The 25,738-nt window shown below is 50.4% G+C and overlaps 2 protein-coding genes across 2 annotated transcripts; one reads left to right on the plus strand and one right to left on the minus strand.

Annotated features, from left to right (window-relative positions):
* The first annotated feature begins 8,960 nt into the window (after nucleotides 1-8,960).
* On the plus strand, nucleotides 8,961-12,537 carry LOC125396884 (alkaline phosphatase, germ cell type-like). The gene is made up of 11 exons (XM_087903787.1): nucleotides 8,961-9,027; nucleotides 9,114-9,230; nucleotides 9,343-9,458; nucleotides 9,580-9,754; nucleotides 9,992-10,164; nucleotides 10,382-10,516; nucleotides 10,605-10,677; nucleotides 10,793-10,927; nucleotides 11,012-11,203; nucleotides 11,409-11,528; nucleotides 11,619-12,537. Exons 1-11 carry the CDS (start codon nucleotides 8,961-8,963, stop codon nucleotides 11,909-11,911), a joined length of 1,596 nt encoding a protein of 531 aa, XP_087759913.1. The 3' UTR covers nucleotides 11,912-12,537.
* Nucleotides 12,538-15,877: 3,340 nt separating this feature from the next.
* On the minus strand, nucleotides 15,878-18,832 carry LOC125396871 (alkaline phosphatase, germ cell type-like). Its single transcript, XM_048428922.3, has 11 exons — nucleotides 18,769-18,832; nucleotides 18,573-18,689; nucleotides 18,351-18,466; nucleotides 18,016-18,190; nucleotides 17,772-17,944; nucleotides 17,433-17,567; nucleotides 17,270-17,342; nucleotides 16,765-16,899; nucleotides 16,489-16,680; nucleotides 16,259-16,375; nucleotides 15,878-16,170 (listed from the first exon to the last, which is right to left on the minus strand). The coding sequence occupies exons 1-11, from the start codon at nucleotides 18,830-18,832 to the stop codon at nucleotides 15,878-15,880; spliced, it is 1,590 nt and encodes a 529-aa protein (XP_048284879.1).
* Nucleotides 18,833-25,738: the final 6,906 nt, after the last annotated feature.

Consider the following 25,738-nt stretch of genomic DNA (forward strand, 5'->3'; position numbering starts at 1 on the left):
TTCTGCTTAAATGACATTAAACCAGGGATGGTGGCCAATGCCTATAATTCTAGCCTTGGGAGATTGAGGCAGATGGATTTCCATGAGTTTGAGGCCAGCCCGGACTACAGTATGAGACCCTGACTCTAAAATAAAATAAAACAACATACAACACTTTTTTTTTAAAAAAAAAAAAAAAAGTAGGGTTTCTTTCTGGAACTGTGTAACCCAGATGGTCTTGGAGTCATGATTCTTCTTCCTCAACCTACCAAGTGCTGGGCCTATAGCCATAAACCATAATGCCTGGCTATTGGCTCTTCCTAAAATAATTATCTTAGAAACCTTCATACAAATTTGACTTAATAAAAAATAATCTTGTCTTTTATCAAAATAATTGCTTGTGTTCTGCACTTATTGTGTCGGGCTTGTGACTTCCTCCAGCAAGGCCACACTTCCTAAACTTCTCCAAACATCTGGGGACCAAGTGTTCAAATACAAGATCCTATCAGGGACATTTCTCATTAAAACCACCACACTGAACTTAAGAGTAAAAACAAAATAAAAAAGGCTTTGCTGCTTACTTGATCCTTTAAATGCCCAAAAGGAAATACCCAAAAATACCCAAAAGGACCACAACCTCAAGCAAGCATCAGGACTTGCCTAAGTGTCTCCTCGCTTGGGGGTATTTTAGACAATCACTTTGGTTGGACTTAGTGGCACATGCCTGTAAATCCAAGCATGAAATAGAGAGAGAACATGAAATAGAGGGAGACCATTCTCAGCTCATATTGAGTTTGAGGCTAGCCTGAGCTCTGGAAGTTCTGTCTCCAAACACTCCCAAGACTGGTGGAAGTGATGGCTGTTTAACAACCAAAATATGGAGGCCAAAGGCAAAGAGGATAAAATATAAATGTTAAGAGAACAGACTCCAAGGTCAGCCAGGCTCCAGGGGATCTCTCTCTCTCTCTCTCTCTCTCTCTCTCCAAGACAAGGTCTCACTATGTAGTTCTGGATATCTTAGAACTCACTTGCTCACTAAGTAGACCAGGCTGGCCTTGAACTCAGAGATTTGCCTAGCCTCCTGAGTGCTGGAATTAAAGGTGTGTGCCACTATGTCTAACTGCATTCTCTTAATCGTAGAGGCCAGTAAACACAAAAAACCTCAACTCATATTCTGCAAAGAAGCTGATGGAGAAAAGAATGCCTCCAGTGCTCCCAAGAGAATCCAAATGGTTGGGAAGACTCTGACCCATCCTAGCAGATGGCACAACTGACAGAAGAAAAATGAGTAAAGGAGCCCAAGGTGCTCATTAGTCCCTGAAAGTGACTCCTGGGGAGCCCTGGCTGGCTGTGACGGTTAGCTTTTTGTTGCTGTGATAAAGGGTTCTGTCCAAAGCAACTTAGGGAAGAACAGTTTTACTTGGGTTTATGGTTTCAGAGTTGAGTCCATAATGGCAGGGGAGGCCTGGCAGCAGGGGCAGGAAGCTGAGACACGTCTTCAACCACAGCATGAAGTAAACTGGAAATGGGGTATGGCTATAAAACACACCTCCATGGTGGACTTCCTCCAGCAAGACCACACTTCCTAAACTTCTCCGAACATCTGGGGACCAAGTGTTCAAATACAAGATCCTATAAGGGACATTTCTCATTAAAACCACCACACTGAACTTAAGAGTAAAAACAAAATATAAAAAGGCTTTGCCGCTTACTTGATCCTTTAAATACCCAAAAGGAAAACATATGGAGACTCCAGGAGGAGCTCTAAGCATTAGGCAGCCAGCTTGTCAGGCAGCTAGCCGGCATGGAGGTCACTGACAGTGGAAACACACCCCACCTCCTCTTCTTGGTAACACATAATTTTAAGAAAGGAAAAATATCAAAAGTGCCCTCCTTGGAAGTTGAAATACTAGGGCTGGAGAAATGGCCCGTTGGTTAAGTGCAATTGCTGCTCTTGCAGAGGACCCAGGTTCCATTCCCAGACCCACATGGTGGCTCACAACCATCTGTAATTCCAGTTCCAGGGAATCTGACATGCTCTTCTAACCTCTGCAGATACCAGGCATGCATATGGTACAGGCATAAATGTAGGCAAAATAGCCATGTGAATTAAAGCAATACTTTAGAAAAGATTGTAAGTGCCAGAAATAAACAAATAAACAAACAAAAAAAGGAGAGAGAAAAAAACAAAGGAAAAGGAAAAAATTAGGATACCATATGAGCCCAGTGGTGGTGGTGCACGCCATTAATCCCAGCCTTGGGAGACAGAGGCAGGTGAACCTCCATGAGTTCAAGGCCAGCCTGGTCTACAAGAGCTAGTTCCAGGACAGCAAGGACTATTACACAGAAAAACCATGTCTCAAAAAACCAAAAAAAAAAAAAAAAAGATACCATATGAGTTGGGCAGTGGTAGTGCACATCTTTGATCCCAACACTAAGGAAACAGAGGCAGGCGGATCTCTGTGAGTTTGAGGCCAGCCTAGTTTACAGACTAGTTTCAGGACAGCCAAGGCTACACAGAGAATACCTGTCAGACAGCCTACAGAATGGGAAAAGATCTTCACCAACCCCACATCAGACAAAGGTCTGATCTCCAAAATATACAAAGAACTCAAGAAATTGGACACCAAAAGATCACATAATCCAATAAAAAAAATGGACTACAGACCTAAACAGAGAACTCTCAACAGAGGAATCTAAAATGGATGAAAGACATTTAAGGAAATGTTCAACATCCTTAGTCAAATGAAAATCCTTAGAAATGCAAATCAAAACAACTCTGAGATTCCATCTTATACCAGTAAGAATGGCCAAGATCAAAAACACCGATGACAACTTATGCTGGAGAGGTTGTGGGGAAAAGGGAACACTCCTGCATTGCTGGTGGGAATGCAAGCTGGTACAATCCCTTTGGATGTCAGTGTGGTGATTTCTCAGAAAATTAGGAACCAACCTTCCTCAAGACCCAGTAATACCACTTTTGGGTATATATCCAAAGGATGTTCAATCATGCCACAAGGACATGTGCTCAACCATGTTCATAGCAGCATTGTTTGTCATAGCCAGAACCTGGAAACAACCTAAAGGCCCCTCGATCAAAGAATGGATAAGAAAAATGTGGTACATTTACACAATGGAGTACTACACAGCAAAAAAAAAATAACGACAGCTTGAATTTTGCAGGAAAATGGATGGAGCTAGAAAACATTAGTTTGAGTGGGGTAACCCAGACACAGAAAGACAATTGTCACATGTACTCACTCATAGGTGGTTTTTAAACATAAAGCAAAGAAAGCCAGCCTACAATCCACAATTCCAGAGAACCTAGACAACAATGACAACACTAAAAGAGACTTACATAGATCCAATCTACATGAGAAGTAGAAATTAGAAAAAGATGAGATTTCCTGAGTAAATTGGGAGCATGGGGACCTTGGGGGAGGATTGAAGGGGAAGGGAGAGGCAGGGAAGGGAGCAGAGAAAAATGTAAAGTTCAATAAATAACAATAAAATAAAACATAAAAAAATGCCTGTCAGAAAGAAAAAGAATACCACCCTGTAAGGAGGGAGTGCTGCCTCCTGGTATAGCATGGCTGGTCTGTAGACTTTTCTTTTGTTCTTTTTGTTTTTTTGAGACAGGATTTCTCTATGTAGTCTTGGCCATCCTGAAACTGACTCTGTAGACCAGGCTGACCCCAAACTTGTGGCGCTCCACCTGCCTCTGCTTCTCAAATGCTGGGATTAAAAGTGCACACCACCACCATCCTGATTCCGTTTTCTTTAATCTGTGCTTTTAAATGAATTTTGGTTTTAAAAAATGGTATCTGTGTTCTACCTCTGGCCTAGAGACATGGACATTCTAAGGTTTGGGTGTTTTTTTATGTGTGTGTGTGTGTGTGTGTGTGTGTGTGTGTGTGTGTTTGTGTGTGTGTGTATTTGTGTGTGTGTGTGTGTCCACAGAAGCCAAAAGAGGCTTCTGATCCCCTGGAGCTGGAGTTACAGGTGGTTGTAAGCCTCCCCAGGTAGGTTCTGGGAACTGAACTTGAGAACTCTGTAAGAGCAGCAGTGCTCTTGATCACTGAGCCATCTCTCCAACCCAAGATATGATACTTCTAAACCATCCCAGAGATGCTACAAAGGACAAATTATTGCTCCTTATAGAAGTTAATTCAACTGGACCTGTCAATCCTCTGGCCAAAGGATCCCCATTCCTACCCCTCAGGAAAGTTGATTCACTGAAAGTTGATTCACCTGAAGACATATTAAGGAGATAGGAGGAATAATTATCCCCTAATGAGATAATGTACTTATATATCCCAGAAGCTCTCCCCTCATGCAACTGCTTACAGAGCCCCCCACCTTCCCTGCTCAGTATGAAGACTTTCACTGAATCGATGTAACTTTCTTCCCTATTTTTAGCCCTCTTTTTTCAGAAAAATCTTCTGCCTTCCTGCCCTGACAATACACTCCGGACATTCTCACTCCCTGCGGACTACACATACACACACACCGGGGTGGGGGGCACCTCACATGCTTGAAGACCTCCATGGTTGAGTCTGCCTGTTCTTCCACTAGAAGCATGATTTCCCCCTTCCTCTTAGCCGCCATTCTCCCAACTACTGCTGGCGTTTACAGCTTGCCTGCCATGTGGCTCTTTTCCTCTAAAGCTCTAATGAAAAGTTCCTAGAGCTTCCGTCTGGGTCTGTTTGTAAATTCTTTTATCTACCAGACTAAAAACCCGTGAAAGGAAACCTCGGGTCGCCCTCGTAACAGACGTGCTATGCCAGCTGTATTAGTCACCTCTCTATCACTGTACCTAACAGGAAAAAAATAAATAAAAGGGCCGGAAAGATGGCTTGGTACCTAAAATTCTGCCTAAACCTGGTAACCTGATTTCAGTTCCCAGAACCCATGGTGAAAGGAGAGAACCAACTCCTGGAAGGTGTTCTCTGATTCTCTGCACACACCATGGCATGCAGACACCCACACTCATTCACACACAATAATTAGTAAACAACCAGAGATTTCCTTCCCCTCCACTGGCAGCATAACAGCCCAGTATTGGCCACAACTATTTATGGAAAATGGACTTCATCAACCCTTAAGATTAAAAAGTGTAGCTGGGCGGTGGTGGCACACACCTTTAATCCCAGCCCTTGGGAGGCAGAGGCAGGCGGATCTCTGTGAGTTCAAGGCCAGCCTGGTCTATAAGAGCTAGTTTCAGGATAGGCACCAAAGCTACAGAGAAACCCTGTCTTGAAAACCAAAAAAAAAAAAAAAAAAAAAAGATTAAAAGATGAATAGCTACAAGCAGGATAGGATATGTAAAGTGCAAAATGCTTGGTAACTAAGGCTCATACATCTGAAAACCAGCACACCAGGACATCATGTGACTGATCACTCACGAAGAAACAAGACCACCGTAAATTGGCTGGACCCAGCATAGATGACCAAGGTGACCCTTTAACCAGCTTTGACTTCGTTACAGTGTCGTTCTCATGTCACTAGCCTTGCATAACTGCCTGCTTCCATCATGAATCTGATATGATACACAGAAACCCTTATGTAAGAAAAGGGGGGGCTTTCATAGTCACCAAAAATGCACAAATCAATCCACTCACTAGATAACGCTGGTGGAGCATCAGCTCTGCCGGCCTCTCCTATAGGGCTCATGTTGTCTCCAGTGGTTTTTGTTTTTGAGACAGAGTTTCTCTGCAGTTGTTTAGCCTGTCCTGGAACTAGCTCTTGTAGACCAGGCTGGCCTCAAACTCACAGAGATCTGACTCCCAAGTGCTGGGATTAAAGGTGTGCACCACTACTGCCTGGCTGTCTCCAGTGTTCTTAAACGCTTTGCTCTTCTTTGAGACAAGGTGACACTATGTAACCTTGGCTGGCCTGGAACTCACTGTATAAACCAAACTGGTTTCAAAACCAGAGATCTCCTGAATGCTGAGATTAAAGGCATGAGACACCCTGCCTGGTATTAGTGTTCTTACCTTCAAGGTTGTGAATGCCAGAGGTCAGCTACGTGTAACCTGAGAGATTTACCAACTCAGCAGGAATGTTGTCATATACAAAGTCAAGATAAATCCAAGTCCCTAGGATAGACCGAGATCTTCCTTGGCTTTCAACTTACAATAATTTCTTCTATCCATAGTCATTATGCTCCACACAGCCAAGATCAGGTTGTCTAGTGTCTTCCAGGCTGGCCTTAAACTGGCTATGTAGCTGAGGATGACTGTGAATTCCTTATTCTCCTGCCCCTACTTCCCCAGTCCTGGGATGGGAGACATACACACCACACCCAGTTTATACAGTACTGGGGACTGACCCCAGACCTTGGTGAATGCAAGACAGGCAGGCACTCTACACCTGAGTTACAGACCAGCCCCAGTACCCTGTTCTGAGATGGAATCTCACTGTCTTGCTTGGACCATACTTAATCAGCGACCTTTCCACCAGGCTCCTTTGTAGGTGGCCCCATGGGCACGAGTTCAGCAGCTCTATGCAAGGCCTTGGCAGGATCTTTAATATGGACACAGCTTCTTCGGAGAACTTCAGTTCCCAGGATGCATGTGGGTATGGTGGGGCCCGAGGAAAGACAGGCAGATTCTGGGTAGCAAATGAAGCTCCTGGGGTTCCAGGTCAGACCTGTGATCCACGAAGAAAGGTGCCATGTGTGGAAGCTGCCGGCAGTTGAGGAGGTGCAGGGTACAGGCAGAGCTTAAATGAAGGCCATTTTTTCTTTTGAAAAAAAAAATATGTGATTTTTAAAAATGATGTAACATAAAGTTTACTCCCTAAACCTGGCAAGGAGGAGGTAGTGGCTGTGACCTCAGGAGACCTCCTAGGATGTGGAGGCTGGAAAATCAGGGATTAAAGGTCAATCTGCATTATATGAGAGCCTGTCTCAAAAACGCCAATAAATTAATACTTGTACTAATAAATAGTAAAGCAGTAGCACCCATTGGGAACTGGGCCACAGCTCTGGTAGAACTCTTGTCTAGCATGTCCAAGGTCCTAAGTTCAGTGCTGAGGACAACCAACAGTAAAATCAAATAAAAATTACCATGTTGTTTTGGGGTGTTTGTTTGCTTGTTTTCCCTTTCCTTCCATTTCTTTTGAGTGAATCTCACTATGTAGCCCGACTGGCCTGGAATGCACTAAGCAGACCAGGCTGGCCTCACACTCAAAGAGATTTGCCTGCCTCTGCCTCTGGAGTGCTAGAATTAAAGGCGTTCCCAGCCACACCTGGTCTTGTTTTTGAGACAAGGTCTCATGTAATCCAGGCTGACCTCAAACTCGTGTAGTCAAGAATGGTCTTGACTTTATGCTCTGGCTTCTACTTCCCAGGTGATAGGATAACAGGTGTCCACCACCACGCCTGACTTCATACAATCCTTTTTTAAACTTTTTTCTTAAGAAAAACAAAAACAAAAAACAGGGCCAGGCGGTGGTGGCACATGACTTTGATCCCAATAGAGGCAGGCAGATCTCTGTGAGTTCAAGATCAGCCTGGTCTACAGATCTAGTTTCAGGACACAGAAAAACCCTGTCTCGAAGGAAGAAAAAAAATTAGACTTATTGAGTGTACTGAATAATGGTAGTAGGCTGGACAGTAGTAACTAGACAGGGTCTCACTATGGGGCACAGGATGACCTTGAACCCTCCATCCTTCTGCCTTGGCCTACAGGGTGCTGGGATTGAAGTGGTGTCTCGCCATGCTTGACTGCCTCTATTTTTGAGGTTGAATGATATTCCATTGTGCCTATGGACCACATTCTGTGATCCACTTATCCATCATGCACATGACTGTTCCCAACACCTCTCGGCTACTATGAATAAGGCTGAACCTCATGCACACAGGATCTGGGCTCAAAGATGTACTCTGAGATGGGATCACGCCATCATAGAAATACTTTGAGAAAACTGAGTCTACCCTCAGGCTACAGGAAGCTCCCAGTGTCTGTCTGTCTGCCTTCCTTCCTTCCTCCCTCCCTCCCTCCTTTCGTTTTTTCTTCCTTCCTTCCTTTCTTTCTCTCTTTCCATTTCTTACTCCTTCTTTCCTCCCTTCCTTCCTTTTTGTTTTGTTCTTTCAAGATAGGGCTTCTCCTCAATCTCAGATCTGTCTCTGCCTTCCAAGAGCTGGGATTAAAGGTGTGCACTACCACCCAGCAACTCCCAGCTCTTTATCCTAGGCTATGCCTAGGATGTGCTCAAGGATGAGATCCCTCTGCCTGCCCAAAAGTATAGGAGTCAATACCAGAGATAAACTCTGCCTGCTCCTCAGAAAGATCTGGGCCTGGCTCAGGGCACTGCATCCACTCCAACTGGCATCACCCTTATGTATGTATACTCGAACCCAAGGACAAGGCTCCCCCAGCCTGCCATAATAACGTCAGACACAAAGCAGGCCATGACTCAGTGGGGGCTCAACTAGCCTCTTGTTTCCTAGGCAATGGTCATTCTGAGACTACACGCCTTGGTACCCAACTTACTCCTTAAAAGTCAGTTGAGCAGACTGACCATGGCACTGAGGCCACTCTGTGAGCCTTGTTTCTGCATCAATGAGGCTCATGGTGTCTGAAGACCAAATTCAGACCCTGCACCCAGCCTACGTGTTCCCAGCCCCACCCGAGAGCATATCCCAGTCCAGCTGGCTCTCGGGAACAAGAGAAGAAAGCTGAGTGGCCCTCATAGCACAGGACACAGGATCCTCATTCAGGGGAAGCGGTTCTCCTCAGGGGAAGCCCTTGAGGAGAGCGACCTTGGCGTCTGCCAGGACCCCTGGCCCTGGGGACTATCCCAGCCGAGCCACACCCTGCTGCTTCTTTTCAGGCAGCAGCGCTTTCTTTCCAGAGCAGAAGTGGTGGGTCAGGGTGGAGCCTGAAAATCAGGGAGGGGCACTGAGCTTCTGAAGTAAGCCATTTAAGTCCTAGCTCCCCGTCTAGTCTGCCGCCTTCCCTCCATCAACCTCAGCCATGCATGGAGTTTGGGTGCTGCTGCTGCTGGGCCTCAGGCTGCAGCTGTCCCTTAGTGTCATTCCAGGTAAGCATGCTCCCTAACTGCTTGCCCCCACTCACAAACAGCCTTGTGACTGACATCTACCTACCTCTGGTCTCCACTTTGACCAGTGGAGGAGAAGAACCCAGCCTTCTGGAACCAAAAGGCAGCCGAGGCCCTGGATGTTGCCAAAAAGCTGAAGCCCATTCAGACGTCAGCCAAGAACCTCATCATCTTCCTGGGAGACGGTGAGTTTGTGAGGCCTGGCCACCCTGGGACCCTTGCACTCCAAACACCCAAAGTCACTGGTGGGTCCAGGAAGGCCTGGGGTTCAGGTCTGACCAGATTCTATTCCTTCAGGGATGGGGGTGCCCACAGTGACAGCCACCAGAATCCTAAAGGGACAGTTGGAAGGGCATCTAGGACCCGAGACACCCCTAGCCATGGACCGTTTCCCATACATGGCTCTGTCCAAGGTGAGTACTGGGACACACCTGGGATGGGGAGAGGACTGGCAACCAGGACAGTGAAGATATCCCAGGAAGCAAGGACTAATATCTATCAGTAGCACACAACTGAGAGTGTCTCTGTCCCCAGATATACAGTGTGGACAGACAGGTCCCAGACAGTGCAGGCACAAGCACTGCCTTTCTCTGTGGGGTCAAGGCCAACTACAAGACCATTGGCGTGAGCGCAGCAGCCCGATTCAACCACTGCAGCACCACATTCGGCAATGAGGTCATCTCAGTGATGTACCGTGCCAAACAAGCAGGTGAGCTGGGCTCCAACGTACACACCTTTAATCCCAGCATTCAGGAGGCGGAGGCAGGTGGATCTGAGTTCAAGGCCAGCCTGGTCTATATAGTGGCTTCCAGGCCAGTCTGGTAACTACCTAATGAGTACTTGTGCAAAACAACAAACCCCAGAAAGCGAGTGGGTTGGAGCCAGGCAAAGGGGCTAGAGCAGGCTTGGAGCACTAGGTTGTCCCCCTGGTTCCTGTCATTTCCAGGAAAGTCTGTGGGAGTGGTGACCACCACATCGGTGCAGCACGCCTCTCCAGCCGGCACCTACGCACACGCGGTGAACCGTGAGTGGTACTCGGATGCAGAAATGTCTGCTTCAGCACTGCAGGAGGGCTGCAAGGACATCTCTACACAGCTCATCTCCAACATGGACATCGATGTGAGCTCCAAGAGTGAGGGGGGAGGGCTGAACTGAGATGTCACTCACTGCAGTATAGGCCTCTGACAGCCTGAGCTCTGAGGCTTCTGTGGCATCTGGGGATGGGGGAGGGTATTGAAATGCAGCCCAGAAGAAGTTCTTCCCACAGACCTGGTGGGGGTCTGTCTGTCTGTCAGGAGACAGAAGGATCCCAATTCTTGTCCTGACCTAATCATAGGTAATCCTTGGTGGGGGCCGAAAGTTCATGTTTCCCAAGGGGACACCAGACCCTGAGTATCCAGACGACAGAGCTAAGTCCGGAAGCAGGCTGGATGGACAGAATCTGGTCCAGAAGTGGTTGACGAAGCACCAGGTGACAGGGATACCAGAGTAGGGACACAGTAGGCACTAGGACAGGACGGCCTCAGGGCTGTGTGCTGAGACTGGCTGTGTCGCTGCAGGGGGCCCAGTATGTTTGGAACCGCATGGAGCTCATTCAGGCATCCCAGGACCCAGCAGTGACTCACCTCATGGGTAATGGTCCATTGCCTACCATGACATTTCTTAGAAGGGCTTCACTGAACTTCTATGTATGTGTGTCACAACCTCTCTACCAAGCCTGAGAATCCATGTGTTTCTGTGTCCTTAGGTCTCTTTGAGCCTGAACACATGAAATATGACATCTATCGAGATCCTACCCAGGACCCCTCCCTGGTGGAGATGACAGAGGTGGCCCTGCGCATGCTGAGCAGGAACCCCCTAGGCTTCTACCTCTTTGTGGAAGGTGAGTGGCTGTGCCTGGCAGAAAGGAGGAGGAGACAGGAGCTAGGGCAGACTCCAGCATCTCCCCACCACTGGTTTCCTGCAGGGGGCCGCATTGATCATGGCCATCATGAGGGCATAGCCTACCGTGCACTGACTGAGGCTGTCATGTTCGACTCGGCCATTGCTAAGGCGGACCAGCTGACCAGTGAGCAGGACACGATGATCCTTGTCACCGCTGACCACTCCCACGTCTTCTCTTTTGGTGGCTACGTACCTCGAGGGAACTCTATCTTTGGTAGGCCAGGGGACAAGGCAAATGTCTGCCTGTACTTGGGATACCTGCATGCCAGAAATTTCTCTGGTCCTCAGTTTCCTTGTCTGTCAGATGTATAAAGACAAAGTACCTGCCTTCCAGGGGGTTGGTAAAAACAGGCAAAGGGGAAGATTGTGGTCTATATGGATTCCAAGCCAGGGCAGTTGCAAAATATCTCTCTGTGCAGGGCTGGGGGCCTCCTTCAATGCTTTGGATGGCAAATCCTTTACCTCGATCCTATATGGCAACGGCCCTGGCTATAAACTCCAGAATGGTGTCCGGGCAGGTGTCACTGACGAAGAGAGCCGTAAGTTTTATGGGGCCACCACCCTTGCAGTCAGAGGGTAGAGGGGACTGGGGTCAAATACCTTTTGCCCTGGAAACTTTGTTTCCCTAGGTGACCCCAAGTACCGGCAGCAGGCAGCTGTACCCCTGTCTTCAGAGACCCATGGCGGGGAGGATGTGGCGATATTCGCGCGTGGCCCGCAAGCACACCTGCTGCACGGAGTGCAGGAGCAGAATTACGTCGCGCCCATCATGGCCTTTGCAGGCTGCCTGGAGCCCTACACCGACTGCGGCCTGGCGCCCCCTGCTGGCCGGAACGGTGCTGCGAGTCGGGGCCAGACCTCTACCCTGATGTTCCTGTTGGCAGCGACAGTGTCCATGCTGGTGGTGGCAGCGGAACTCTGATTACCTGAGCTTACTGGGCTCTCGCCAGTGCCCCACAGCTGGCTCCAGTGTACCACGCTAATACTCCCCGCTGGAACTTCTGTTCCTCGAGTTCCCTGAGCCTTGGCTTCAGGTCTCTAATCTCAGACAGCTCTAACTCAGGTCGCCAACCCAGCTACTCCACCATGGACTCCCACAGACCTCACTCAGAGTGTTACCAGCCTCTGAACTGCAGCACTTCCTCCCAGACCTCCGCAACCTAACAGGATGCCCACCCTGGGCCAGCTCTCCCTGGTGTTTGTCACTGATCTCAGCTCCCAGAAAATGTGATGTCACACACTCAGCCTGTGCCCGAGAAGGAGGACCGTGTGCAGGCCCTTGATGTCCCCACAGGGAAGGACTGAGCAGGAATGCGCTGGCCTTTCCTGGCTCCAGTGTCCACAGCTCATCTAGCAGACCCTGGAGAGGCTGACGTAACCAAGATAACCAGTGCCTCTTTGACAGTTCTCAGCTGCTACCACTAGGCCTCAAAGTCATGATCCTCCTGCCTCAGCCTCCTGGGTGCTATAATTACATGGATGTGTCTCTATATCCCTAGCTTGCACATTAATGTCCAAGCAAAGAATGTTGTCACCTTCATTCTCCTGGGAGACTTGGCAATAATAAAATGATGCCTGCAGGGCTTTCCTGTTAGAAAAACCGAGTATTTCAAGCCGAGATGAAATGAAAAATGACAGCTAGAGTGAGGGAGACGAGCAGGCAGTTGGAGGGGCATTGACAAATGGAGGCACAAACAACACAGGAGGCCCTGGACATGAAGGGATGAGTCATGGCTTGCCCGTGCCACCTGGCAGTGAGCTCTGGCTTTGCAATGGTCACACAGCTTAGCTACAGACAGCTCAATCCTTGCCTAAGGCTCCGCCCCTTAGTCAGCTATAGCCATAGGGCAGGGGCTCTACAGTGCAGGTAAAGTACCTGGGCCAAAGTATGCAAAGCTTATCCTGAAGTATCCAAAGCCCCAGGGACACAGAAGAATGCGTTCCTTGTTCTAACTAGGAAGGACCCTAATGGATCAGGGTCAGTTTTCTACCTCGCTGTAAGCAGGCCACTCCAGACTCACGGGGGCTGCCTTGGAGTTGGCCTAGACTGGACTCAGATCGGCAGAAACCAGTAGGCTCACTCCATGGTGGTCAGGGAAGATAGTTGTGGTCACACCTGCCCTGAAAAGTTATCTAGACTCTCCACCTCACCATTTTAGGAGACAAGGGCAGCTCAGGGGGACCCCAGGCTCCCATGGGGCAGCCGTGAGCACCAATGTGTGGCCCAGGGATCTGGATTTATCCTCTAGAGCTCCCGCCTGCATCCTGCAGAGATTGAAATTCGAAGATCACCAAATGAAGACTTCTAGGATGCTGATGGCAGGGCCCTGAGGCAAGGAGCCGGGAGTGCAGGAGTGGGGAACCTGTAACCTTAACTTTGGAGTGAGGAGGTTTGGCCATCTGCTGCAGGTGCTCCACAGCTAGCAGCACCTCCTCCTCCTCAGAAAAGTCCTCCTAGAAGAACTGGTCCAGCGGCCGCTTGAGTGATCTCAGGTCACATGGTAGGGGGAGCGATCAGAGAAGCAGCAAGAACACAGCAGAGTCCAGATGCACAGATGCTGTAGCCCTGGGGAAGCCACCTCCCATATCCTCTTCTGCCCACCAGGTCAAGGAGACCCTGCAGGGTGCTGAGCATCTATAGCTGCCCCAGCATCACTGATGTACAGAGGGTCTGTTCTCCATGACAAGGCGATCCTGGAGTGGAAAGCAGCCTGGCCCTACCCTGCTCTAGCGCGCTCCAGCAATCCACTAGCCCCTGCTACTCACATTGGCCGGTAGTCAGCAGGGCCTCCAGCCACAGGATCTAGCTCCTGAGCCTTCTGCTCTTTAGTGCTGGTCCTCAGCAGGCTGAGCAGATAGCCCGTGAACACCCTGTAGGTGCCCAAGCCCTGCACTGGGACAGGCTCCCAGGGGTATAGGAGGAAGGGACTCGGTTAATGGGACACCCAGTGGATGTAGAGTAAAAACGTACCCCTGGGGACCATCCTTCCCTGCAACCCCATCCCCAGCCCAGACACCTCCTTGACAGAGTGTGCTTTTTTTTTGTTTTTTGTTTGTTTGTTTGTTTTTTGTTTTTGGCAGGGGGTGGGGTAGACAGGAATCTAGGGCAGAAATCAACTTTCAGATTCTAGAAAACTTTCCAGACATCTATTGCCACAGCTTCAGGAAGACAGTTATAATCCATCTAACCGAGAAGTGATGGAAGTCCCATCCACTCCAGTTCATCTAGCACAGGGAGGGGAGAGCTTCCTTCCACCCTTCAGCCCTTCTCTCGTCATCCTTCACTGTCCCCCACAGGCAGTGACACCGTAGGGCACTGTACTGAGAGTTGGGGCCTTTGGAATTCCTGGCCACTCTACCTCCCTGCCCACCCATGGGCGGGGAATTTCGGCTCCTGCAGTGTTGCTACCCACTGTAATTATTCAGGGAAATTGCTTGTTCCCTCTTCCTACGGTCTGCTCATGCTGTAGGGTGCTGCTTCGAGGAGGACACACTCATGCAGATGATGTAGCGAGGGGCTCCTGTTGTCCAGGCTCTCTGTGAGCTGATTGTCCAGGTTCTCTGTGAGTTGATTGGCCCCCCAGGAGAGGTGTGCACACCTGGCCACCACGTGCAAATGCATGCAGCCATGACCGCAGTCTGGCTGGCCGTGTTCAAACACATTGCAGTCTCCACTGCCTGCCTCTGTCCCTTCTTCCCAGGTGCCTTTGGTTTCACTGCCAAACCAGCAAAAAGGTTACAGAGTCCCCCTCTGCTCTTTTGGTATGACCAACCAAGACACCAAGCCTTTGGCACAATAGAGACTCTGCATTCCATGGCTGCAAACAACAGTGAGTTCCAGGAGGTCAAGTCCGTGAGCCAGTGTGGCATCTGGGGAGCCCAAGGGACCTTACTGTCTCTGTTCCAGAGCTGACACAAATGTGCTTGCTGGTGTCCCTCACCTGAGCCCAGTGCAGCAGGCAGTAGACCCTGAACTAGAGATGACCCGAATGCAAAGCCTTCATGTTGCTCCTTCCTGTCAATCAACACGGCATCAATTGATCAATCAACTGGTGCCAAGACATCTCACTCCTGTGTTGGGACTGGCTGCAAGACCAATCCATCCCTGCTACGAGCTTGCCTACATCATGGTCAAGATGAGCTGGCCCTTGTGTTAGTGTGGTCCACCTCCGTCCCCACCCAAAGACCACCCTCCCAGCTGCTTTAGGCAAACAAGTCCTACAGACCGACATTGTGTACCTGTTGATTTTATTGTCCCCAGGAGAATGGAGGGCCCAGGAAGATGGTGCCAGACACAGCAGGGGGCACCTATAATCCCCATGTTATATGGCAGACTGAAATTTAGACTAGGCATGGTCCTGTCTCAAACACTGAAGAGGAAAATGCCAGGTGCAGGCCCAGTGGATCAAGGAAGAAGCCACCAAGTGCTGCTGCCACCCAGATACTGGGGGATAGGGGACAAGACTCTCCATGTGCCAGGCCTCTTAAAGGAGCCTGGGTAGAGGGAAGTAGCCTAATGAGGATCAGTGGATGGTTGTGTCAAAGCTTTGCTGGGCCCATTATTCAAGGTGCAACAGAAGCCCACTGAGTCTGTCAATGGGGTCTGTCTAGTGTTGGTGACTCAGACACTGGTCCTCAAGGTCCTGGTTGAGCCGTGGCTGCCTGCTGCTTCTACCATGGTCAATAGGTCTTGTCTTATCTCAGTCTTCAAGGCAGGGGAGTGCTTCATATCTGAGGCTGGGTTAACACTCTCTGAGGTCTGTTGGAGCCTTAGGTGGGGTTGCGGCTTGGCAAACCGATTTAGATTAGAAACCTGGAACTGGGGAACAAAACCAGAGGGACATGTGGAGCCCAGAAAACTGTACTGGAGTCCAGTGAGCTTAGATAGTCAGGGTTCAGCTGCCACAGCTATCGTCAACATTGTCCCTGCCAACAGGAGCATCAGGGTAGGGGTCTGGCTCCGGCTCCCTGCATGACTCTGGCCAGCAGGGGGCGCCAGGCCACAGTCGGTGTAGGGCTCCAGGCAGCCTGCAAAGGTCATAATGTGTGCGATGTAATTCTGCTCCTGCACTCCGTGCACCAGGTGTGCCTGCGGACCACGTGCGAATATCACCACGTCTTCACCGCTATGGGTCTCACTGTACAAGGGCACAGCTGTCTGCTGCTGGTACGTGGGTTTGCCTGCAAAGAAGGGGTGTCCTGAGCAGTGGCCTCCACCTCTATGAAGCACTTAGCCCCGGCCCCATGTTGACAACCCCACTGAACTTACTGCTCTCTTCCTCAGTGACATCAGCCCGGACACCATTAAGGAGTCTGTAGCCGGGACCATTGCCATATAGGATGGAGGTGAAGGATTTGCCATCCTGAGCCTTGAAGGGAACCAGTCCTGCAGGGAGAAGAGATGACTTATTTTTAAACTGGCCTCTGCACATCTTCACCTTTTGTCTGGTCGCCAGATTCCCGAGACAGCAATATCTGTCTCCTCTCCACCGCACCTACCGAAGATGGAGGTCCCCCTAAGTGTATAGCCGCCAAAAGAGAAGACGTGGGAGTGGTCAGCGGTGACAAGGATCATCGTGTCCTGCTCACTGGTCAGCTGGTCCGCCTTAGCAATGGCTGAGTCGAACATGACAGCCTCAGTCAGTGCACGGTAGGCTATGCCCTCATGATGGCCATGATCAATGCGGCCCCCTGCAGGAAACCAGTGGTGGGGAGATGCTGGAGTCTGCCCTAGCTCCTGTCTCCTCCTCCTTTCTGCCAGGCACAGCCACTCACCTTCCACAAAGAGGTAGAAGCCTAGGGGGTTCCTGCTCAGCATGCGCAGGGCTACCTCTGTCATCTCCACCAGGGAGGGGTCCTGGGTAGGATCTCGATAGATGTCATATTTCATGTGTTCAGGCTCAAAGAGACCTGAAGAAGAAAATCCATGGTTGAGCTGGTTGGTGGTGGTGCATCCCTTTAATCCCAGCACTCAGGAGGCAGAGGCAAGCAGATCTTTGTGTGTTCCAGGACAGCTAGTGCTGTTACACAGAGAAACCCTGTCTCGAAAAACAAAAACAAAATAAAGGAAGGAAGGAAGGAAGAAAGGAAGGAAGGAAACCCATGGTGAACACCAGCGTGGGTAGTAGGGACATTATTAACCCTCCTCTACACACAACTGCCCAGATGACGGGGACGTACGTGTGCTCACGCACACACACGCGTGCGCGCACACACACACACACACACACACACAATTCCCTAATGGAAGGGTTCCATAGCAAGAAACGGGAGTTATTACCCATGAGGTGTGTCACAGATGGGTCCAGGGATGCCTGAATGAGCTCCGTGTGGTTCCAAACATACCTGGCTCCCTGCAGGAATACAGCCAATCTCCTAAGTACATATCTTCAAATAGCCCTCATGAGTTCCTGCTATGCCCTTTGCCCTAGGGGCCCCAATACCTGGTGCTTTGCCAGCCACTCTTGAACAAGGTTCCGTCCATCCAGCCTGGTTCCAGCCTGGCCAATGTTAGTTGGATATTCCTGGTCTGGTGTTCCCTTGGGAAACATGAATTTGCGGCCACCACCGAGGATCACCTATAATCAGTAGAACTTGGTACCTAAGTGATCTTCTATTTCTTATCAACAGCACCTGGTCCCAACAGGTCTGAAAGAGACTGTCTCTCTACCCATTCTCGACCAACCCCTCAACTACCCTAACAGAACTCAGAGTGTGGACTGTATAGTCTTCAGTGAGTGACAACCTTGCTCCATCCCTTCCCCCTCACTCCTGGAGCTCACATCGATGTCCATGTTGGAGATGAGCTGTGCAGAGATGTCCTTGCAGCCCTCCTGCCGCGCCGAAGCAGACATTTCTGCATCCGAGTACCAACCTCGGTTCACCGTGTGTGCGTAGGTGCCGGCTGGAGAGGCGTGCTGCACCGACGTGGTGGTCACCACTCCTACAGACTTTCCTGCAGAAGAGGTCAGGTGAGCCACCCAGGACCCCAGCCGGCCGGTGTCCTCAAGCCTTGTCCCAACCCACCTGCTTTCTTAGCGCGATGCATCACGGAGATGACCTCGTTGCCCCGTGTTGTGTTGCACTGGTCAAACTGTGCGGTGGCACTCAGGCCAATGACCTTGAAATTAGTTTTGACCCCGCAGAGAATGGCAGTGGCTGTGCCTGCACTGTCTGGGACCTGCACGTCTGTGTTGTACGTCTAGGGAGAGATATTCTCAGCTCAGCTCTACTGGTAGACGTTAGTCCTTGACTTTCTGGGACTTGTCCCCACTGCCCCAGGTCTGCCTTCTTCCCAGCCTCCCTCCCCCTGTGCCCGCTCTTGTCATCCCTTGTGGGGACTCGGGTGCCTCGAAGCTTACCTTGGACAGAGCTGTGTATGGGAAGCGGTCCATGGCTAGAAGTGTCTCAGGTCCCAGACGGTTTTCCAGCTGTCCCTTTAGGATCCGAGTGGCTGTCACTGTGGACACCCCCATCCCTGAAGGAGAACTCAGATCTTAACCCCCAGGCCCACCTGGACCCATCAGCGGAATTAGGTTCGTGAATTTCAAGGGCCCCAGGGTGGCCAGGCCTCAAACACTCACCGTCCCCCAGGAAGATGATGAGGTTCTTGGCTGATGTCTGAATGGGCTGCAGCTTTTTGGCAGTATCCAGGGCCTTGGCTGCCTTTTGGTTCCAGAAGGCTGGGTTCTCCTCCTCAGCTGACCAAGAAAAGAGCAGAAGGGTTGGTAGGGCCCATGGGTGTGAAAGGAGCAGGCACCCGAAGGAGTGCCTCAATACCTGGGATGACACTAAGTGACAGCTGTGACCTGAGGGCCAGCAGCAACATGCAGGCTCCCCACATGGCTGGGTCTGGAAGCTGGTAGTTCTGAGGATCATGCAAGGAGAACCCGAAAGACTAGAATGCTAGCTGAGGCTCTGACTGCCTTGCCTTAAATAGAGGAAGACTTACTTCCTGTTTGAAAGGCTCAGAGACCAAGCCAAGTTGGTGGTGGCGCACGCCTTTAATCCCAGCAGTCGGGAGGCAGAGGCAGGCGGATCTCTGTAAATTCCAGACCAGCCTGGTCTACAAGAGCTAGTTCCGGGACAGGCGCCAACACTACAGAGAAACCCTGTCTCATAAAGAAAGGCTCAGAGACCTTGTCTAATCCTCAGGCTCTACTCCAGCCCCACCCTACGGTGTGAACTGAAGTTTCTCCAGTTTAGGAAGGGCCAGGGCACGGGAAGGTCCGGCCAATGTCCTGAATCTGAGGCTGCAGGTGGGTCCCTGGCACCTCCCCCAGGTTAGGTGGGAGGCTGAGGGCAGCTACGGTCGAAGTGAAGGGCACTAATCTTATGCTTACTCTGTCCCATGGGGACCCATCACTTTGTGTGTGTGTGTGTGTGTCCCAGAGATTGTTTCCCTAACTACATCTCCCTGGACTTGGGGAGGTAAGGTATTCATCCCAGAGTATTGGCCAGGAGGAATATTGAATTGGAAAGATGAAGCTGGTAGGTCCCATAGAGCCTTGTTTGTGTGGCAGCTACTTTGGAGTGTATTTGAATACAAGCTGGAATAGAGGCTGTGCAAGATCCTGAGCCAAACCAGACAAGGCCTGGATCTTCCTCAGGAACAGGCGAGTCTTACCTATGGTGTGGACCTCTGTTCTCCTGGGCAGGTAGAGGGTTCCAAGATGAGTATTCTGCAGAGACCCGGGGACATCTGCAGGTTGCAGGTGTAGACTAGGATTAGAAACTGGAAGATTTCTCTTTTTCGTTGTTTTTGTTTGGTTTGGTTTTGTAGACAGGGTTTCTCTGTAGCTTTGGAACTCACCAATCTGGCCTTGAACTCACAGAGACCCACCCGCCTCTGCCTCTAGAGTGCTGGGATTAAAGGCGTGCACCACCGCCCAGCTTGAACTGGGAGCTGTCTATAGCCTGAAGGTAGGTTCAATGTATTTCTGTGACTCAGTGATCCCGCTTCAGGGTACAGTTTGAGGCCAGAACCTGTTGCATGAGGTTCAGCCTTATTCACAGTAGCCAAGATGTGTGGGGACAAGACACACGTCCATGGATGGATGAGCAGATCAGAAACATGACCCAAGTAGGCGTGGTGACTCAAGGTTGTAAAATCAGGTCTTCTGATCCACATCAGGAAGATGGAAGGTTGAAGGCTGTTCTGTGCTATAGCAAATACATATCAAATACATTGACTCAAGACCAACCAATCAGCTGGGCAGTGGTGACACACTCAGGAGGTAGAGGTAGGTGGATTTTTGTGAGTTCAATGCCAGCCTGGTCTACAAAGTAAGTACCAAGCCAGCCAGGGCTATACAGAGATTTTTATCTCAGATACATAAATAGAGGATAAGTGGGCTGGGAATGTGGCTCACGTGGCAGCACACATGAATTCCAAGTTCAATTCCCATTGCTGCATAAATCAGGTGTGTGAAAGATGGATCATCCTTGTAATCCCAGCACCCTAATGCCAGCACTTGAGATGTGAAGTCACCCCAGGCATGGTGGCACAGGCCTTTAATTCCAGCACTGAGGAGGAGGCAGAGGTAAGTAAATCTCTGAGAGTTCAAAGCCAGCCTGATCTACAAAGTGAGTTCCAAGACAACCAGGGCTGTTACACAGAGAAACTCTGTCTCAAAAAACTGAGAGGCGGCGGGGGGGGGGGGGGAGGGTGAAGGCAGGAGAAACAGATGTCCAATGTCACTCTTAACTATATTAGAAAGTGTAGAGAAACATAGACCCTGTCTCAGAAAGGCATGCAGTGATGGTGCATGCCTTTAATCTCACACTCAGGAAGCAGAGATAGGTGGATCTCTGGTCTACAGAGTGAGTTCCAGAGTGAGTATCCAGAGGCTGTTGGATAGAGAAATCCTGTCTCAACATCCCCCCTGCAAAGAACGAACAAAACAAAATAAAACCAAATGATCGAAAGAAGATAAGGCAGATTGGTAGCTGGCATCTGAAATCCAAGCCGTGGGGATGTGGAGGGGGAGAACCATGCTTGGGGACCAGCCTGGGCTACAGGAGATTTTGTCTCAAAGAACCCACACTGAGGCTAGGCATGGTGATGTACACCTTTAATCCCAACACTTTTATCCCACACTGGGGAGGCAGAGGCAGAAGTCAGCCTGATCTACATAGTGAGATCCTATTTCAAAGAAAAACAGCTGACAAACCAACTAACCAAACAAACACGAGCATCTCTTCACTTGAGCTCTCCTCACCAGGGCCCTCCCACAGCAACCCCCTTTTCTGCTCATGACTCATCAGAGCTGGGCCGCAAGGCTGATCCCCTAATCTGGGGTACCTTCACTTGCTCCCCGGAGCATCTTTCTGCTCCACCTAGCCCCGACTTTGCTCCCTGTGTATTGAAGACACTGTGTCTGTGTTTAAAGTCCTGCAGACTGCATCTTGATGCTGTGTACCGTGGGCCCAGCCACTCAAGGGTCACTTGACTTCATAAGTTTGCGATTAGCCTAGGCAACATAGTGCGTTCCGGGCTATCTTGAGCTACATATGGAGACACTGTCTTGATGATGATGATGATGATGATGATGATGATGATGATGATGTGTTCCAGCAGACTGCTTCCATGGAATGTGGCTTATGGAGATTAGATGATGTGGAGAGTTGAAATGACCCTGGGCTATCTTAGGCCCTTGATTAGCCACTTGTCTTTTGTTGTTGGTGGTGGTGGTGTTTCGAGACAAGGTCTCTCTGTGTAGGCCCGGCTAGCCTGAAACTGTCTGCAGAGAACTCAGATGCCTCTTCCTCCCAAGGGACACCTCTAAACTTTTGTGTCTGATAATGGTCGTATTGGCTACTGGTAAGCCTCTCTGGTATCGCTCAGTTTAACTGTGCCTGGCCTCCATAGCCCTAAAGCTATGACTGACCAATTTCATCCAAACCTTTCATCCAAACTTAAGTGCTGGTATTACAGGCATGCGCCCCCACCCCCAAGCCTGCCCTAATTACTTTTCTTTTGATATAGGGTCTCAATAGGTTTTCTAGGTGGATTTTAACCTTACCATGTAGCCCAGGCTAGCCTGGGGATCCTCCTTCCTCAATCTCCCAAGTATCTGGGCTTATAGGCTTGTACCACTATGATACACAGACTTGTGTATTTGTATGTTTCCCTTTTTAAATTTTTTTGAGATAGTATCTCACTCTGAAGCCAGGTAGGCTTCAAATTTAAAACAATTCCCCTGCCTCAGACTCTAAAATGGTAGAATGAATGGGATCAACTTTCATGTCTGGTTTTGGATAGTGTTTGTTTGGGATTTTGCTTTTGTGTTCTTGGTTTGGTTGAGTCAGTGTCTCATGTAGTCCAGGCTAGCCAGGGACCTGCTATGTAGCCTAGGCTGACTTTGAGCTCCTAATCCTACAGGTTCCACCTCCCAAATGCTTGAATTCAGGTAGATGCCACAGCACCCCATCTGTTTTGTTTTTAATACAGGGTCTCATGTAGCCCAGGCTGACCTCAAATTCACTACAAATCTGGGGTTACTTCTGAACTCCTCATCTTCTGCCTCCATCTCTGGAGTCACAGTTAATCTGCCGGAATTGCAGGCAGATGCTGCCACAGTCAACCTCGGGTGGGTTCGTTTGATTTGATTTTGAGTTTCTGATATTTTGAAACCGGGCCATTTGTAGCCCAGGCTGGCCTTAAACTCAATATGGCCTAGGAGTGCTAGGAGCATAGGCATACACCACCTTGCCCAGTGCTGGGGATCAAACCGAGGATTTCGTGCAGACTAGGCAAATGCTTGGACAGCTGAACTACACCCCAGCCCACTGGAGAGAGGATGAACAATTTTGCAGAATAGCTCCGCAGCTTCACATGCCCACCAGCAATGCTCAGATGACCCAGTTTTTGCTGCATCTAAAATCAAGTCCACAGCCTCGGTGTTAATTGGACTGATCTCATTTGGCCACTCCCTCTGTGACCTACAGTAATATTTTATCTTTTTAAGGTTGACAAATCTATTTTGATTCTGTGTATTCTCTAAGCGAAGGCACAGGGATGGTTCTCGACTGCTTCTGTCTCCCCGGGTCTCACCAGGACAGCTCACTAAGAGCTTGGTGACAGTCCTCAACACTCAGGGAGCACATGGCAGAGGTTGGGGATAGATGTGGACCCCCAGAAGGTTCAGCATGCACAGGGACGCCTCCAGGCAGGTACCCTCTACATTTCTTTCATGGCAGCCTCCCCCCAGGAACAGGCAGAAGCCGTGTGACCAGCCTGCCTCCTGCTGAAGAAAGAAAGTTTTTTTAAGATAGATTTATTTATTTATTTATTATGTGTACTGTGTTCTACCTCATACCAGAAGAGGGCACCAGATCTCACTATAGATGGTTGTGAGCCACCATGTGGTTGCTGGGAATTGAACTCAGGACCTCTGGAAGAGCAGCCAGTGCTCTTAACCTCTGAGCCATCTCTCCAGCCCCGATACTTTAGTTTTGCCTCCTCCCTCTGCTGTTGCATACAATAGACCTCATGTGATCAGGGGTTCTGAGCCCACAGGACTACCAGGGATTTGGTGGGCTGATACAGAGCACCAGACACTAGGTGGGCTGTGTCTAGAAGTCACATCAGCCCCCATCCAGCCAGGAATCCTCTCATCATTTGTATAATACCTCTCCTCTCAGACCAGGTCTGCCCATGCCTTTAAGGAGCCAGGGGAAACAACCAAACTACCTCCATGACCTTCTAAACCCTCCTGACTGAAGGGCCTCCGAGGAAGTCTGTCACACAATGGCTAGTGCTGCTCCACTGAGCAGCTAGGTACATCTTGTCTGCCGTGGGTGGACAAGAAGGAGTGCTCACCACAGAACTGTGGGGGCCTGGCCATCTGCAGGGTCACATGCTCAGTTAGGGCTATATGGAGAGTCTTCTTGTCATGGCAGGAGTGAAGCCCATAGAAGACGAAGGAGCCCTGGAGCACCGATACCGTGACTGCTGTGTGGGCTCCGAACACTGGGCCAGTGGCACCAGCTGCAAAGACTCTGATCCTCAGCCAGCTGCTGAGTGAGGCTCAGGACACGGACAGCGCGACTGTGCTCTTCACGGTCAGGCTGAACCACACACACTCTTCCCACTGTACACGAATGTGAGTGCTATCCCTGGGAACTCCCCAGATGCTGGGAATCCAGCAGCTGACCTGGTACTGGGAGGGGAGCTAGGGGGAGCTGGGCTCAGGCAGAACTGTGGAGGAGGGAGTACATAGTTTTCCCGGAGCAATCACAGGGTGGAGCCTTGGAAGCTGTGATATCCTCCTCCTAAGTAAGGAAGACAGAGGGAGAGGCAGTAGCCCCGATAGAGATGGTGATTAGATCCCGGAGGGATCCCTCACACTCTCAGCCTCATGGAAGAGCCTCTGTCCTGATGGGGGTTCTAGGAGCATCTGCTCGGCCTGCTAGAGGCGGATGTGAAGCAGAAGAAGCAGATGTTGTGTAGGATCAGGAAAAGCTGGGGCAGTGGCGAACCAATGGGAGCCGCAGGAGCTGGGGGAGGCCAGCGCTAGGGCTGGGGCAGGGACAGGGCACACAGATAAGAACTGGGCCGGTCTGCTCTCCACCCCGGATCTCTGTGTCCAAGCGTATCACCCCTCAGCAAGACGTCATTGCCATGCACAGCCAAGTGCTGCTGGGGCAGCTGCAGATCAGCTCTCAGAGCAATGTCCAGACCTGAGGGACCGGCAATGTGAGGAGGTTCTGGAACTACGTCATCTTCTCAGATATGGTCAAGGTCCTCCATGTCCCTGGATAGCCTGTACTCTCTGTCCTTTGTTTCCTGTTCCACAGGTGCAGTAGAAGTGACCGCTGGACCAGATCTTCCAGGAGAATGAGGAGGAGCTGCTAGCTTCCCAGTATCTTTAGCAAGTGTTCCAGCTCATCTGCTCCATGCATGGCACTGCAGAGAAGGCTGCAGGTCCCCTACTCCTGCGCTCCAGCTCCTTGTCTCAGGGCCCCTCTACCACCTTCCTAGAGCTATCTACTCAGTGACCTTTGAACTTCCTATCTCTGCTAAAGTCACACCACAGGGAGCAGATGGGAGCTCTGGAGGATGGATCCAGACAAACCCTGGTCACATGCTGGTGCCACCCCATGGGAGCTTGGAAAGGCTGGAGTCCCCCCGCCCCCCACCCCGAGCTGCCCTTGTCTCCTGGGATAGTAAAGTAGAGAACCTACATGTTTTCTAGGGCAGGTGTGACCACCTTGGGAGAGCCCACTGGCGTCCGCCCACCTTGAGAAGGATGTGGCCTGAGAGATGGAGGCAGTAACGCATGCTCCCCAGGAGCTGCCACCACGTCTGCCTGGGCCAGGCCAGCCGCCACTGTCACCTGCTGGCTGTTCTGGGTGAAGGACAGGGTACAAATGCTGAGCTAGGCATCCAGGAGACCCCTGACCTCCACCTGAGCAGCTTCTAAGTCCAGGCACATCTCTGGCCTTCACCAACACTGCAGCCCCAGGCTGTACTCATCAGGGCCTCTTTGCTCCACCCCCTGCCCTGCCTCTCCAGACAGCTAGGGGGTCCTTAGGCCGGGGATGACCCTCTGGAGACCTGCAGCTTCTGGCCAGAAGGCAGGGCCTGAAGGTCATGGCTCACTGAACTTCGTCCACTTTCACTCAGCTCTCTTCTCCTCAGACAGCCTCTCCCCAGCCTCCTAAGATCCACTACCCACCTGCCCACCTGCACTGTGCGCCTCAGGTGCCCAGAATTTTCTTACTACAAAGTACTGGAGGCATTGAC

This window comes from Myodes glareolus, chromosome 1 (genome assembly GCF_982192425.1).
Source record: "Myodes glareolus chromosome 1, mMyoGla1.1, whole genome shotgun sequence".
NCBI lineage: Eukaryota > Metazoa > Chordata > Mammalia > Rodentia > Cricetidae > Myodes > Myodes glareolus.

Coding starts and splice junctions, on each gene's coding strand:
- LOC125396871 (XM_048428922.3), bottom strand. CDS start 18,832: ATGTGGGGAGCCTGCATGTTGCTGCTGGCCCTCAGGTCACAGCTGTCA. Junction 17,568..17,771: donor TCTCCAACATGGACATCGAT/GTGAGCTCCAGG, acceptor TACTGATTATAG/GTGATCCTCGGTGGTGGCCG. Junction 16,171..16,258: donor TGTCACTGAGGAAGAGAGCA/GTAAGTTCAGTG, acceptor CCTTCTTTGCAG/GCAAACCCACGTACCAGCAG.
- LOC125396884 (XM_087903787.1), top strand. CDS start 8,961: ATGCATGGAGTTTGGGTGCTGCTGCTGCTGGGCCTCAGGCTGCAGCTG. Junction 9,231..9,342: donor CATCATCTTCCTGGGAGACG/GTGAGTTTGTGA, acceptor CTATTCCTTCAG/GGATGGGGGTGCCCACAGTG. Junction 10,165..10,381: donor TCTCCAACATGGACATCGAT/GTGAGCTCCAAG, acceptor ACCTAATCATAG/GTAATCCTTGGTGGGGGCCG.